This window comes from Schistocerca piceifrons, chromosome 2, assembly GCF_021461385.2.
Source record: "Schistocerca piceifrons isolate TAMUIC-IGC-003096 chromosome 2, iqSchPice1.1, whole genome shotgun sequence".
NCBI lineage: Eukaryota > Metazoa > Arthropoda > Insecta > Orthoptera > Acrididae > Schistocerca > Schistocerca piceifrons.
In genome coordinates, this window is record NC_060139.1 from 803,465,621 (window position 1) to 803,480,188 (window position 14,568).

Here is a 14,568-nt window from a genome sequence, read left to right on the forward strand (position 1 = left end):
ATTATTATGTAGGACAATGCAAATGTAACCCGTACATAGTATTTGCAGACGTGTAGCCTACCTCCGTTGTGCTACACATATGTGCCATCGAATGAAAAAGTAACAACATTTAGCTTATAACAATTCTGTCGTGTTGAAAAGCAGATGAATTTATGTTAGTGTGTACACTTTTATATGCCAGCTAGTCACATAAAGCTTTGATTGTCAATTATTAGGTTGTTACATAGTCGGGTTATTTTCCTATATTTGTCAGTCAAGGTAATTTTATTTTATTTGTTTCCTGTGCGACCAGCGCGTAATCCACGTTCCACTTTCCTCTGAGCCCGAATGTAACGTTCTCGCGTCTTTCGAAAAAACTAAAGGCAGATATGCGTTCAGATGACAGCAGTAGATGACAATAGTAGATGACAGGAAAGCTGTGTAGCATGGAAGAAATTTGGAAGGAATGTAGTGGCCTGCCCTCCAATTATCGGCTATGCCAACCAGAGGTGATGCAGGTTGTAGACACATGGTTGACGACGTATGTAAGTTTGGGTCTGGCCGTGACGCGTGATTGGATAGCCTAATGGTAAGGCGACCGGTCACGATAAGCGGGAAATAGGGGTTCGAGGCCTGGTCGGACACAAATTTTCATTGTCGTTATTCCTTTATAGAGCTGATGGTTGTTCATCTTCACAAGCAAGAGGTTACAGTATTCTGTAGCCAATGGCCTATCATACCATCACGCTAAGAGTTGTGCCTATATGAACATGACGATTGCAGTCTGCCAACGTTCGTTTTCCTCGAAGCCTCCTCACACACGCCCGTTGTGAACTTGCCAGAAAAGACGACGTGGTGCCACATCTGAATCCAGTGTTGCTGTGGAGGGCCCACTCTCTACTGTTGTGTCAAAGTAATACACAACAGCGGTCGCCATGTTGACAGTCTGTGGTGCTCCGGGCATCTTTGGACTGTCCGTGTTGATATTCGTCTTGCAGTGAACATTCTCATTTCCTGACTCAAGGTTCGTGGCGCGTCTGGACCATCCTACACGACCTGTATGTCTTTCCTCGCTGGCGCTAATCGCTAGCAGCTCCTGCTACTCTGCATGGTGTTGAGTATAGTTCTCCTGATCCTAAAGGCTCCAGATTCACACGGAAGTCGCAAAGGATCCCAATCAATGAGAACAACAACGTTGTGGGACGATAGATCTTAGTCTCGATACGCCATTATCACATCGACGAATCTGATGCCTGCTGGTAGACTTTTCTTCTACTGACACAGCCAACACTCCAATGCGGTTTTTGGATGAGTAACCCAATGAGCAAATTTTTCTTTTATTAAGAATGTGGAGGGGTTTGATCCTACCTATACCACACTTCATGAGACTTTGATGTTCGTTGCATGCCACCTTCATAATAAAGCAATTACACTCTAAGATAAGAAAAACGACGCACCACGAAGGAATTATCCAAGTGTGACGGAAATCGTTAGATGTGATGTACATGTACAGACAAACGCTCCTGATGCGTCACATCGAAATTAAACACACAACCAGGCTGTAGTTGCCAAACACTTTATTACAAACATATGCTGTTAATGAAACCAAGAGTAACACGATTATAATAAAAGGCATCTCGCTTATAGAACCAGCAGCAGTACTCAGGTTGGAACATTGCTGCATTTAAATGTAACAGACCTAGATCTTTCAAAATTTACTCAAGCAATTTTCACTAATAAAAACAATGTTCATAATACCCCATTAATAAAATTTAACTGACGTAGCTGAATGCTTCATGACTTACATAGGAACTGGCTTTCACACAACCCATATCAAATTCTAAAACTGCTTCCATGGACTGATTTTAAGCAATTGTAACAAATTAAAAGTGTTTTCAGATTAATGCACTCGACTAAGCTACTCTTTAGTATTACTCACAGGTATGAGGTTTACATACATTTCATTGCCAGGATATAATAATAGGATATTAAATAGTCTTAACATGGAGCCGTTACAATTTTTACGTTGAAAATTAGTGATGGACGCGAGCAGACCGAAAGGTGCTACCAGATAGAGGAGATTCACGGACGAGAAGGTAAAATGGAACTATACTCAACTTTGGGCTACAGTTAAGCTTCCAGAAAACCATAACGCCCCACCGGAAAGATGAAATTGCAGGACACTAACAATATAACCACAAACATCGATCCGGGTCCTTAAATCTCCCTCTTCCACCGTGATATCCCGATCAGAGTTTGCTCGCGTCGACCACTGCCAGTTATCTGAAACTTAAACACATCAGCGGCAGAAACATTCTGGCACATCACATAGACAAACATATCTGCCCATCTGGTTATAAATAAACCTTTAATTATACCGGACTAATCTAGGTGACCACTTGCCAGGTAACGGCTCTTAAAATTTGATTAGCCAGTTCTCTAGAACAAAGAAATAAAATAATAACAAAGGAACAAGAAATAGGAAAATTATTTCGGCCCGCTCTTGAACGTCAGGCACAGACTTGTGTACTGTTTGGCATGACCTCTAGCTACGCATTAAGCACGGCTATTTGTTGTGCGTAGCTAGCACTCCCTTAAATAGCATCAACATAACAGGCGCGCATCTAAGTACAGTGACAAATAACTGAAACAATCAAGATAGTGAAACTTCCTGGCAGATTAAAACTGTGTGCCCGACCGAGACTCGAACTCGGGACCTTTGCCTTTCGCGGGCAAGTGCTCTACCAACTGAGCTACCGAAGCACGACTCATGCCCGGTACTCACAGCTTTACTTCTGCCAGTACCTCGTCTCCTACCTTCCAAACTTTACAGAAGCTCTCCTTCGCAGGAGGCGAAACACGCTGCAGCGGCTGCCCACGCTCCTTCGTCGTACCGACTCGGCCACTCGCCGGCGCCACACGTGACTGTCGCTCACACAGCTGATACCCGAACTCAAGCCCCTGCAGAGCGCGAGCGCCGCAGTTAAATAGCCACCCGCCAAAGATGCGAAGAAGACAAGCTGGCATCGAAAATCGACTCAGAACGATCGGGATGACAATCGATGGAGAAAGGCGCTAGCAGCGCACCAGCTCAGCTCCGACAACCATGAGTGATGTTCTGAGGTGCTTTCATAGCAGGACCCCTATGGTTGTCATCCGCAGTACCCTTTAAGCAAAGCGCTCTGTTACCCTTCATGACAGATTATCCTGGGCTTACATTTCAGCAAAATGATGCCTGCCCGCGCACGGCGAGATTTTCTGCTGCTTGTCTTCATGAATGCCAAACCCTACATTGACCAGCAAGATCGTCGGGTCTCTCCCCAATGGAGAAGGTTTGGATCATTGTGGGCAGGGTCCTCCAACCAGCTCGAGATTTTGACTATCTAACGCTCTGATTGGACACATCTTATCATGATATCCGTCAGGACGACACCAACTCTGTCGATCAGTGTCAAGCCGAATAACTGCTTGCATAAGAGCCAGAGGTGGATCAACGCGTTATTGACTTGCTTAATTTGTGAAGTTCTTTCTCTTAATAGCCCATCTACATTTTCTGAAACTGTAATCATTTGCTTGTCTGTAGACTTACATCACATCGGGATAATTCCTTGGTGCTGAGTCCTTTTTTGTCTTAGAGTGTACGCGGCCAGCAGCGTATTTTTCTGAGAACATTCTAACTAGTATTTGTTGTTGTCGCCTGAGAGTATTAAAGTTTGACTCTTTGCTGTCTTGATGTGGACAGCCGCACCTACGGAATCGTGGAAGCGCATGCTGGACGTGAACGTGCTGGGACTGTGTATCTGCACCAGGGAGGCCGTGCAGGACATGCTGAGCAGGGGCGTTGACGACGGCTTCATCATCCACATCAGCAGGTAAGCCCGTGTCCAGTATAATCCAAACTTTCAACTTGTCCCCTTACAGTGCACCAATCTACACGGCGAGAAGTAACCATTCTAATATAATAAATCATAACCTGCATGGGAAGACATAAGTGTCATTTTTCCCAAGCCCTCTTCGGAAGTGCAACCGTAGAGAAATAGTGAGAATGTGATTTTATGAAACCTCTGCCAAACATTTTGGCGTGTCTCTCGGCTTCGCCTTCAAACATTATGAATCACCTCGAAGGGAACGATCTATTGACACGTAATCAGCATGGTTTCAGAAAACATCGTTCTTGTGCAACGCAGCTAGCTCTTTATTCGCACGAAGTAATGGCCGCTATCGACAGGGGATCTCAAGTTGATTCCGTATTTCTAGATTTCCGGAAAGCTTTTGACACCGTTCCTTACAAGCGACTTCTAATCAAGCTGCGGGCCTATGGGGTATCGTCTCAGTTGTGCGACCGGATTCGTGATTTCCTGTCAGGAAGGTCGCAGTTCGTAGTAATAGACGGCAAATCGTCGAGTAAAACTGAAGTGATATCAGGTGTTCCCCAGGGAAGCGTCCTGGGACCTCTGCTGTTCCTGATCTATATAAATGACCTGGGTGACAATCTGAGCAGTTCTCTTAGGTTGTTCGCAGATGATGCTGTAATTTACCGTCTAGTAAGGTCATCCGAAGACCAGTATAAGTTGCAAAGCGATTTAGAAAAGATTGCTGTATGGTGTGGCAGGTGGCAGTTGACGCCAAAAAACGAAAAGTGTGAGGTGATCCACATGAGTTCCAAAAGAAATTCGTTGGAATTCGATTACTCGATAAATAGTGCAATTCTCAAGGCTGTCAATTCAACTAAGTACTGGGTGTAAAAATTACGAACAACTTCAGTTGGAAAGGCCACATAGATAATATTGTGGGGAAGGCGAGCCAAAGGTTGCGTTTCATTGGCAGGACACTTAGAAGATGCAACAAGTCCACCAAAGAGACAGCTTACACTACACTCGTTCGTCCTCTGTTAGAATATTGCTGCGCGGTGTGGGATCCTTACCAGGTGGGATTGACGGAGGACATCGAAAGGGTGCAAAAAAGGGCAGCTCGTTTTGTATTATCACGTAACAGGGGAGAGAGTGTGGCAGATATGATACGCGAGTTGGGATGGAAGTCATTAAAGCAAAGACGTTTTTCGTCGCGGCGAGATCTATTACGAAATTTCAGTCACCAACTTTCTCTTCCGAATGCGAAAATATTTTGTTGAGCCCAACCTACATAGGTAGGAATGATCATCAAAAAAAATAAGAGAAATCAGAGCTCGAACAGAAAGGTTTAGGTGTTCGTTTTTCCCGCGCGCTGTTCGGGAGTGGAATGGTAGAGAGATAGTATGATTGTGGTTCGATGAACCCTCTGCCAAGCACTTAAATGTGAATTGCAGAGTAATCACGTAGATGTAGAATGTCGCCAACCCGCAGCGCATTCTTGCGTAGCGGGTTATCGTCAGCTCGTCCCAGGCATTCAGGTTCGTTTCCGTGGTATCCGGCTCAGCCCCTATTTGGGCCTCCCGGTAAGCAGCCAGAGCCCGTAGAAGATAGCAGCAGGGATCGATTTCGATAGCCGATAGGAAAATTGTAACCTTCCGCCCCGCTATTATTTCTGGTCGCTCGGAGCCGGCTAGAGTCAGTTCCGCCCTCGCCTGCCAGCGACTAATATACTACCACCGTTTGGACAGCGCCTCGGATTGGACGCTCCATTCGCCATCCGGACGGCTGCGCTCTCGCGACCTGTGTTCCGATCCGTGGTGTTCTGCGCCGTGGTTACGTTGTGCTGCTCGATAGAACTATGAAGACGTACTTTATTTAGAGATAGACTCTCCACTGGTCAAGAGAACGTAATCTACACTCTCAAGAGTATAGCCGGCACGGTAGCTCAGCGTGTTCGGTCAGAGAGCCGGTTGGCCTCTGTAATAAAAAACTGAGTGGAAGGATGAACCACCGAACTTGAACAGGATGTCTTGCGACATCCGCAAGGACCAAATACAATGATAAAAAAAGTATATTTTCGTTTCGTTGGAGAAGAATTGTTGCGACGAACTTTTCCTTTGCTTTGCTAAGAAGAATTTCTGGAAAATGTTTACTATCTTTTGTCGTGTAGAATCAGAAACAGCAGACTCCTTTTTTTTATTCGAAGTTTGCTGGTTCGAGTAAACAAAGTTTAATTACAGCTATTTTCGATCTTATGAAAGTATTCCGTGTGAGGAATACTTCACAATTAACGTGTGATTTGAAGGTTAATCATGTATACAGAGATATTGACTTCTGTGGGCTGCTCTAACAAAGTGGTTGTTAGTCATGACGATGTCCTAAATGATTAATCTTACACTTCACTTAGACTGTGCTTTAATAAGTTTGACTCTTTACGTCTCCAATCTTCTCGTTGCTTCAATTATTGCAAGTACTTGCTATACTGCCAACGACCTTGCCGCAATGGTAACGCTGGTTCCCGTCAAATTACCGAAGTTAAGCGCTGTCGGGCTGAGTTAGAACTTGAATGGGTGACCATCCGGTCTGTCGAGCGCTGCTCGAGAGCAGGATGCACTCAGCCTTTGTGTGGCAAACTGAGGAGCAACTTGTTTGAGAAGTAGCGGCTCCGGTCTCGTAAACCGAAATACGACCTGGAGAGTGATGTGTTGACTACATGCCTCTCCATCTCAGCATCCAGTGACGCCTATGGGCTGACGATGACACGGCGGCCGATCGGTACCGTTGGGCCTCCACGGCGTGTTCAGGCGGAATTTAGTTTAGTTTTACTTACTATACTCGATGTCTTGCGTAAGTACTCTGATAATTTTTCCATCTGATACTTCTTTTTGAGCCTGCAAGGTGTCTATTTTAGTTCGTGAACTATACTGGAAGTTTATTCTGAAATGCTCATAGCCCGCGCCTTGATTTTGGGCCGCCGACGATTCCTGTGAAGATATGTGGAGCAGATTTCACTGACACATGACAAGAAAGTAATAGCTGTGCCATTTTCTTTTGGCTCCTCTAGTGGAGTGCTACGGCACAGTGAGGTGTGAATATCAATGTGCATCAGAACTGCAGACATCAACCTGCCAACAATCACGAAATTAATTACGTAACTTTATTTAGTCAAGGTGACAGTTAAAAAACTCTGTGATTATCCCTCGAAAATACTTTATGTTAAACTGGGGCTCTTTTTCTCATTTAAATTACGTAATTATTTCGATTCGAGACGTCTGAATAGTCTTTAGATCTTCTCAATTACTGTCTATATTATAATGTGAAATCTGGTTTCGCCATTACATACTGTGTGAACTCTGTCCACGGAAGATTTGAATTCCACGTAGTGAAACTCTTGTTAGCACACAATTTGATACCTCTACCCTCTCACATTAGAACGAAATTGACATTTCACAGCAAATCAAGGAATTACTTCCAAGAAGCAGTTCTATAATGTATTAACTGTTCTCATACATATGTATGAGTTTGCAAGTCGCAAATTTACGCTGTAGTAGGTGACAAAAGTCGTGGAGTACCTCCTAATATAGTGTCGGACATCCTTTTGCTCTGTGTAGTGCAGCAGCTAGACTTGGTATGGACTCAACAAGTCGTTGGAAGTCCCCTGCAGAAATATTGAGCCACGCTGCCTCTATAGTCGTCAATAATTGCGAAAGTAGTGCCGGTAAAATATTTTGTGCAAGAACCGATCTCTCGATTACGTCCCATGAATCTTCGATGGAATTCATGTCGGGCGATCTGGTGGCCAAATCATCTGCTCAAACAGTCCAGAATGTTCCTCAAACCAATCGTGAACAATCGCGGCCCAGTGATATGGCGCATTGTCATCCACAAAAATTACATCGTTGTATGGGAACAAGACGTCCATGACGGCTGCAAATGGTTTCCAAGAGGACGACGAACCATAGGCTCCAGTCCATTCCATGTAAACACCTTTATGGGGCCACCACCAATCCTGCACAGTGCATTGTTGACAACTTGGATCCATGGCTTCGTGGGGTCTGCGCCACACTCGAACCCTGTCACCAGCTCTTACTAAGTTAAATCGTAGCTCATCTGACCGCCCTGTGATTTCCAGTCGCCTAGGGTCCAACCGATATGGTTTCGAGCCCAGGAGAGTCCCTGCAGACGATGTCGTGCTTGTTAGCAAAGGCACTCGCGTCGGTCATTTGCTGCCGTAGCCTATTAACGTAACGTTTCGTCGCACTGTCCTAAATGATACATTCGTCGCACATCCACCATTGATTTCTGAGGCTATGTCACCCAGTTTTATTTGTCTGTTAGCACAGACAACTCTACGCGAACACTGCTGCTGTCGACCGTTAAATGAAGGACATTAGCCACTGGGTTGTTCGTGGTGGGAGGTAATGCCTGAAATTTAGTGTTCTCGGCACACTATTGACACTGTAGGTCTCGAATGTTGAATTCCCTATCAATATCCCAAATGAAATGTACGATTCGTCTAGCTCCAACTACCATTCCGCGTTCAGTCTGTTAATTCCAATTGTGCTATCATAATCACGTCTGAAATCTTTTCACATGAATCACCTGAGTACAAATGACAGCTCCGGCAGTGCACTGCCGTTTTATATCTTGTGTACGCGATACTACCGCCATCTGTAGATGTTCAAATCACCTGATTCTATTACGTAAAGGAATGACCTGCTATACTTTGTGGTTTTTAATGACCTCCGTATCTAGTGTAACACATTCAATCACACGAATCTTTATTTGTATCACCTACGAAATTTCCAATTGAACGAGGTTGTTTCCTGACAATTACATTTAATTTAGGTCAGATGCACCATATGCAGATGAGCAATGCGTTTTCACAGCCGCAGATCATCAAGATTTTCTGGGCGAGATCGGATATTTCTTAGGATTCTCAAGACAGTCTACACAGTGCTCTCATATAATGTGCTCCTTAATATTAACTGGCAAGAACATGTGGCAATGCAGATGTAGTCCTGAATTACAAGAATAATAACTCATCGTTGTTCTAACTGGTCATTCAAGTCGAAAACTAGGATGTTTTTATTAAATTTGACCGATTATTACCTTCAGTTTCCCCAGGGCGGTTTTTGACGTGGCTCAACAAATGTGACGAAACCAAGACGCTCTTGGCTCTGTAATATGAATGAAAATGTTTGTATTCTTCGACGAGGTCGCTGGAATGCCAGTACAAGAGCGGACTGGAATAGACCAGAAAATTGTCCGAGGGGTATTCAAGAGGGAAAAATATAAAATAATAAGTACCAAAATCAAACAATAAAGGAAAGTACAGAGAATGAATAAAATCCACCTCGGTATCCGCCTGAAATGATTTCGGGGAAATGATGAGAAAGATAAATCTGGAAATTCGGACAAATATCTCAAACTTTATCCTCTAATTCTGCTCCGTGAACAGACGGTGAGCGCAAGACTGCCAGCAGTGAGTACTGTAACACCCCCCCCCTCCCCCCACCCGAGGGTGTGAAATGGAATGACATTTGGATCCCTGTGCTGAAGAAGATGTGTACCAGTCTTCCACCATGGGGTGATAGCAATAGCTGACGACGGCAGTCGACAACGGCCAACTGCGCGCGGGTATTTAAAACATGTGACGTCACGCCACTGCGTGGGAGCTGGCGTAGACGAAATTTTACTGCAGTCAGCAGCCAGCTACGGTGTAAATCGGGCACTCAAAGAAACTACGATAGCCCTTGAAAATGTCCTCTGAAGATGTGGACGAAACGTTGGGTTTAAAAGTGAAATCCTTTCCATCTCGGTGTAAAAGCCCAGAACATTTTATTATCTGTGACATTGCGGTGAAAGTTAGCATTTTGCAATTTGACAGTTCGTTAACACTCTCCTTGACTGGATATTATTTGCCGCACATAGGTTCCTCTCCATTAAGAATCTGCATATACACATACATCACACTCCTCAAGCCACCTAATGGTGTGTGGCGGAGGGTACTTTCTGTACCACTATCTGATCCCTCCAACCCTGTTCCACTCGCGAATAGTGCATGGGAAGAATGAAGCCTCTGTATTGGCTCTAATTTCTCGAATTTTCTCCTCGTGGTCAATACTCGAGATGTATGTGGAGGGAAGTAATACGTTGTCTGACTCCTCCCGAAAAGTGCTGTCCCGAAATTTCAATAGTAAATCTCTCCGCGATGCACAACGTCTCTCTTGTAACGTCTGCCAGTGGAGTTTGTTTAGCATCTCCGTAACGCTCTCTCGCCAGCTAAACGATCCCGTGATGAAATGTGTCGCTCTTTTTTGGATCTTCTCTACCTCCTCTATCAGTTCTAACTCGTAGGGATCCCAGACAGATGAACAATACTCAATAATCGGGCGAACAAGCGCCTTATAAGCCACCTCTTTCGTGGATGAGTCACATTTCCTTCAGATTCTTCCGATGAATCGGAGTCTTGGGTCTGCTTTTCCCACTATCTGTTTCATATGGTCATTCCACTTAAGGTAGCTCTGGACAGTTACATCTAGGTATTTTACGGCAGACGCTGTCTCCAGCTGTTTCTCATCAATAGTGTAGCTGTACAGTAGTGGATTTCTTTTCCTATGTATGCGCAGTACGTTACATCTTGTATCTGTTGTTTGTCCGGGACTGCAGGTAGTCTCACAGTTTCCTGTCCTTGTTTCCAGCTTAACTGCACACCTGCCAGCGTTCGGAACAGAAACCGCCATGTACTCTGCCACCAAGCACGCCGTCAACGTGCTGCTCGAAGGCCTCAGGAAGGACCTCGTCGCCAAAAAGAGCAAGATTCGCGTGGGGGTAAGTCAACATCTGTTACTAAATTGCACCTTAACGGGACCAAGCAGGGATAAATAGCATCAAATCTCTTGTTCTAGAAACAATGCAGATTATTTGACTCAATAAGTACGTTTCTCGCCATACTTTCTAGAATGGTAACAGAGACACGTGTAGGTATTTACTCTTAACATGTCTTCTGCCTTAGCCTTACCGAATGTGAGCATGTTTGTCCATCTTTTTAATAGGATATCACGAATAGTTGGTGTTTAGACCGGTAAGAACAGGACTGTCATTAACAGACTCCTATGTTTCATTCAGTTTCATTACTGTTTCTAATTTGTTTCTTGATGAATTTCATCGTTTCCTGTTCATTTATAGTTCTTACCAACATCTCTATCTCTCTCACTTGATGAACAACTCAATACAATTTCATAACTCATTTCGGTAATTCAGAACTGGTCGCACACACTGATTATAAACTTTTCCTTTTGGGCACAACACCTATTTCCCAAAAGCAGTAAAGGACTTTTGGATTCTTCTGATTATTTATTTTATTGTCCATACAGCAATACTTTGCATTTACCCTAAATGGAAAATGTCCGTCATCTAGTAGTATATTATTATAGGCAAAACAATTGTGTTTCAGGCACATCCTAGTAACACGTATCCCTTTTTGGTTTCCGCTGTTTACCTGGGGTTATAGAGAGTAGGTTTCGTGATATTGCATCTTCGAGCTCTTCTTTCAGTTCTGAATTTCTCACTATCTTTATGAAGTCTAACAGAAGCTACAGTATTCAAACGTATGTTCCTTACCACACTATCGTAGTTTCAGCCAGCGTCTGGTTTCTCAAGAACTGTTGGTAACGATAGTTACCAAACTTTACATTGTCCATTACAGAGTATGTTGGGTCACTAGCATTTTTATACAGTCTGGAACCGCGCGACCGCTACGGTCGCGGGTTCGAATCCTGCCTCCGGCATGGATGTGTGTGATGTCCTTAGGTTAGTTAGGTTTAGGTAGTTCTAAGTTCTAGGGTACTGATGACCTTAGAAGTTAAGTCCCATAGTGCTCAGAGCCATTTGAACCATTTTTGGACTAGCATATTTAACCCACCTGTGTTCTTTCACGTAGACCGTGAGTTCCCAAACTTTTCCTCTGACGGAACACTTGGGGGATCTTGGTACTCTGATGGAACGCATTGTTTATTTTGAAGACTGAAAAACTTGTTTTGTTCAGTGAGTACTTCAATTTTAAATCATAGCTAATAATACAGAAATTATAATAAAAGTTTAAAAATATTCAATATCGTAACGATATCGAAAAAACCTCATGTTATTAATAGTTTTTCACGGAGTACTTACTCACTTCCCGCGGAAAGTCAGTGTTCCGCAGAACGCCTTTTGAGTAACTATGATGTACAGTGTAACAAATGCAACGTCACTCCAGCTTTCGGAATTTCTTCTTCTCAGACGTTCTGTAACTAATTTTGCAACCTCCATTTGTATCACCTAATTTCCATATTTAGCATATTATTATTACCAGCCTGTGTTCCTGATTCATGTTTGAACTACACAAACATTTAAAAAGTTGTATATTTGTACAATTTCCTCTCTATTGTAAGTCAGTTCGACATTTATTAATGTAAATCGTAGGCCGAAGAGAAATTTATATAATTTTAAGAGTCGAAGAGATAGTAATATGTATTGAAACAGCATAAATAAAAATGTATTCGACCCTACATTTCCTTCATTAGTAAGCTAGCGCGCTTAATTAGTTAAAAAAATTTTTTTGTAATGCATTTAGGACGGTATTCCAACTTTATTTCCCTGTGTTAATGCGTGAATAGCTGGCAAAGTGAAATCGCGTCCCCTCATGACGGAATCCCCAGAAGATCTGGAGTAAATACCCTCCTTACGAAGTACCCAGAACATTTGTCTGCAATTTTCTCAGTCCTCCCTCTTTGGTGACATGCTGATGGCTGAGAGTGTTGCAACGGACGACTCTTGCAGTTTTAGATGGATTCTACCGTGGGAGGAGGCACGGTGGTCATGACAGTGGACTAGATGTCGTGAAGAGAGGAGCTCAATTCCTGTTGCAGTTTTTCAGATATGGGGCTGATGTAGTTTTCGAAAGAGATTAATGTGAATGCTGGGATGGTTCCTTTGGAACGGTTATGGTCGATTTATATCTCCAGCTATGCTACCTGTATATTCGTGCTTCCTTTCCAGCGACTTCTTCGTCGACGAAAATTGATTCATAATCATATGTAATGGACTCTGACAAAAGGCTTGAGTGATGGAATACTTATTTTTATCTGCGTAATATTACAATCTGTGATAAGAGAAATTCGCTTACTCACTTAGAGGTGCTTTAAGGTTGAGCCACATTGTTGCTTGCTATTTCAATAAAATACCTTTGAGAATTAGTATCTATCGCAAGGGGTTCACAGCATAATGAACAACGCGTTATTGCTACCTTACTGAACAACGAGACAGAAATATTAACATTTTTCCCCAGATGAGTTATGTTAGTTTTTGGGTTCGAATAAGCGATTATTGGTGAGATACGTTTCGTAGTTTTGATGTAGAAGGTGAGGATAAAAATGAATCTGAACTTTGAATCTGCATGAACCTGAACTTTGTTTGCTGTTGTTATGGTTAGTTGAATGGCATACCACATGGGCGTCTCTACCGTTCTCACAAGAAATGTGCGTCACCATCATAGTAGGAGATACAATAATAATAATAACTATAAAAGGAAAGGTGATGATAATAATTTTGACGGAACTCCAGAGAGTGTTACAAAAATTGCTAACGTGAAGACGGTGCGCACTTTTTATTGCTGTCCCACGTACCTGGTTTTTATTGGCTACTCTGTCAGTCTATGCTCCATTCTAAGATGTTACCAGACTGTTGTGTATGAGGAGAATGGGCTGCCACATCAAAGCCTCTTTATGTAGCAACAGGGAATCATAGCATTACCATTACGTTGTGCTACATTTCCTATTTCATTGACAAGTTTTACATTGTATAGAAGAGAGAAGCTGTCAAACTCACAGAGCGAAATTCCGTTACAGGCAGTTTCTCCGGGCACTGTGAAGACAGAGCTGCTAAACAACGGGAAATTCTGGCCTAAAGACCTTTACGATAGAGCCCCGTACATGGAACCAGAGGATGTAGCAGAAGCCGTGGTTTACATGTTATCCCAGCATCCTCGAGTACAGGTAAGCTTCTTTCACAGTTCTTTCAGCGCAAAATAATTTAGTTTATCGATCACGGCTTAGAAGCCTTGTGTATTTCGAAAGTGTCACGTGTTTTGAACTACGTTCTTATAAACCGATCGGTAGTAAGTGTCCTAATTTTTAGCTGACACTACTGTTGCGCAAAGCAGGTTTTTTTTCGCTTTTACTGCGCTTAACAATTGAAACACTTTCTTTTGATGTTGCAGGTTCATGACATCGTTTTACGTCCAAACGGCAGTGCTGCATAAGGACAATAATAGTGGAGACTTACAGATGTTGCTATTGTAGACAAGTAACGCTGTGTGATGCTGGATCTTCGTGAGCTGTGTCATTATAAAACACATTGACATAATACAACAAAAATACATTTGTATATTGAAATCTGCTTATTCCACGTTTACTATTTTACGTGGAACATATTGAAGCCCTTGTACGTGTTTCACGCTTTTGTTTCACAGAATGCCGGTCATTTGTGTGGTTGTCAAAGATGAAAACGTTTCGTATTACGCTGTATGAGTGGAGTTGCGCTATGTATAAAAGTCCTGCTATTAATGAAATTGTCTGAAAAGACGAAGAATCAGAATAAGGTTTCCTTTACAAAGAAGAATTTACGAGGGTAATTCCAAAAGTAAGGTCTCCTATTTTTTTATAAGTACATAGACCTGTTTACTTCTACAATGCTT

At 43.0% G+C, this 14,568-nt stretch overlaps 1 protein-coding gene across 1 annotated transcript in view; it reads left to right on the forward strand.

Moving 5' to 3' along the window:
• The window catches only part of LOC124775868 (dehydrogenase/reductase SDR family member 11-like), a 28,311-nt gene extending 14,178 nt beyond the window's left edge, over positions 1 to 14,133 (forward strand). The window contains exons 3-6 of the mRNA XM_047250702.1: positions 3,722 to 3,851; positions 10,535 to 10,664; positions 13,721 to 13,867; positions 14,092 to 14,133. Of these exons, the coding sequence (XP_047106658.1) occupies positions 3,722 to 3,851; positions 10,535 to 10,664; positions 13,721 to 13,867; positions 14,092 to 14,133 (449 nt within the window). The remainder of the gene's footprint in view (positions 1 to 3,721; positions 3,852 to 10,534; positions 10,665 to 13,720; positions 13,868 to 14,091) is intronic.
• Positions 14,134 to 14,568: the final 435 nt, after the last annotated feature.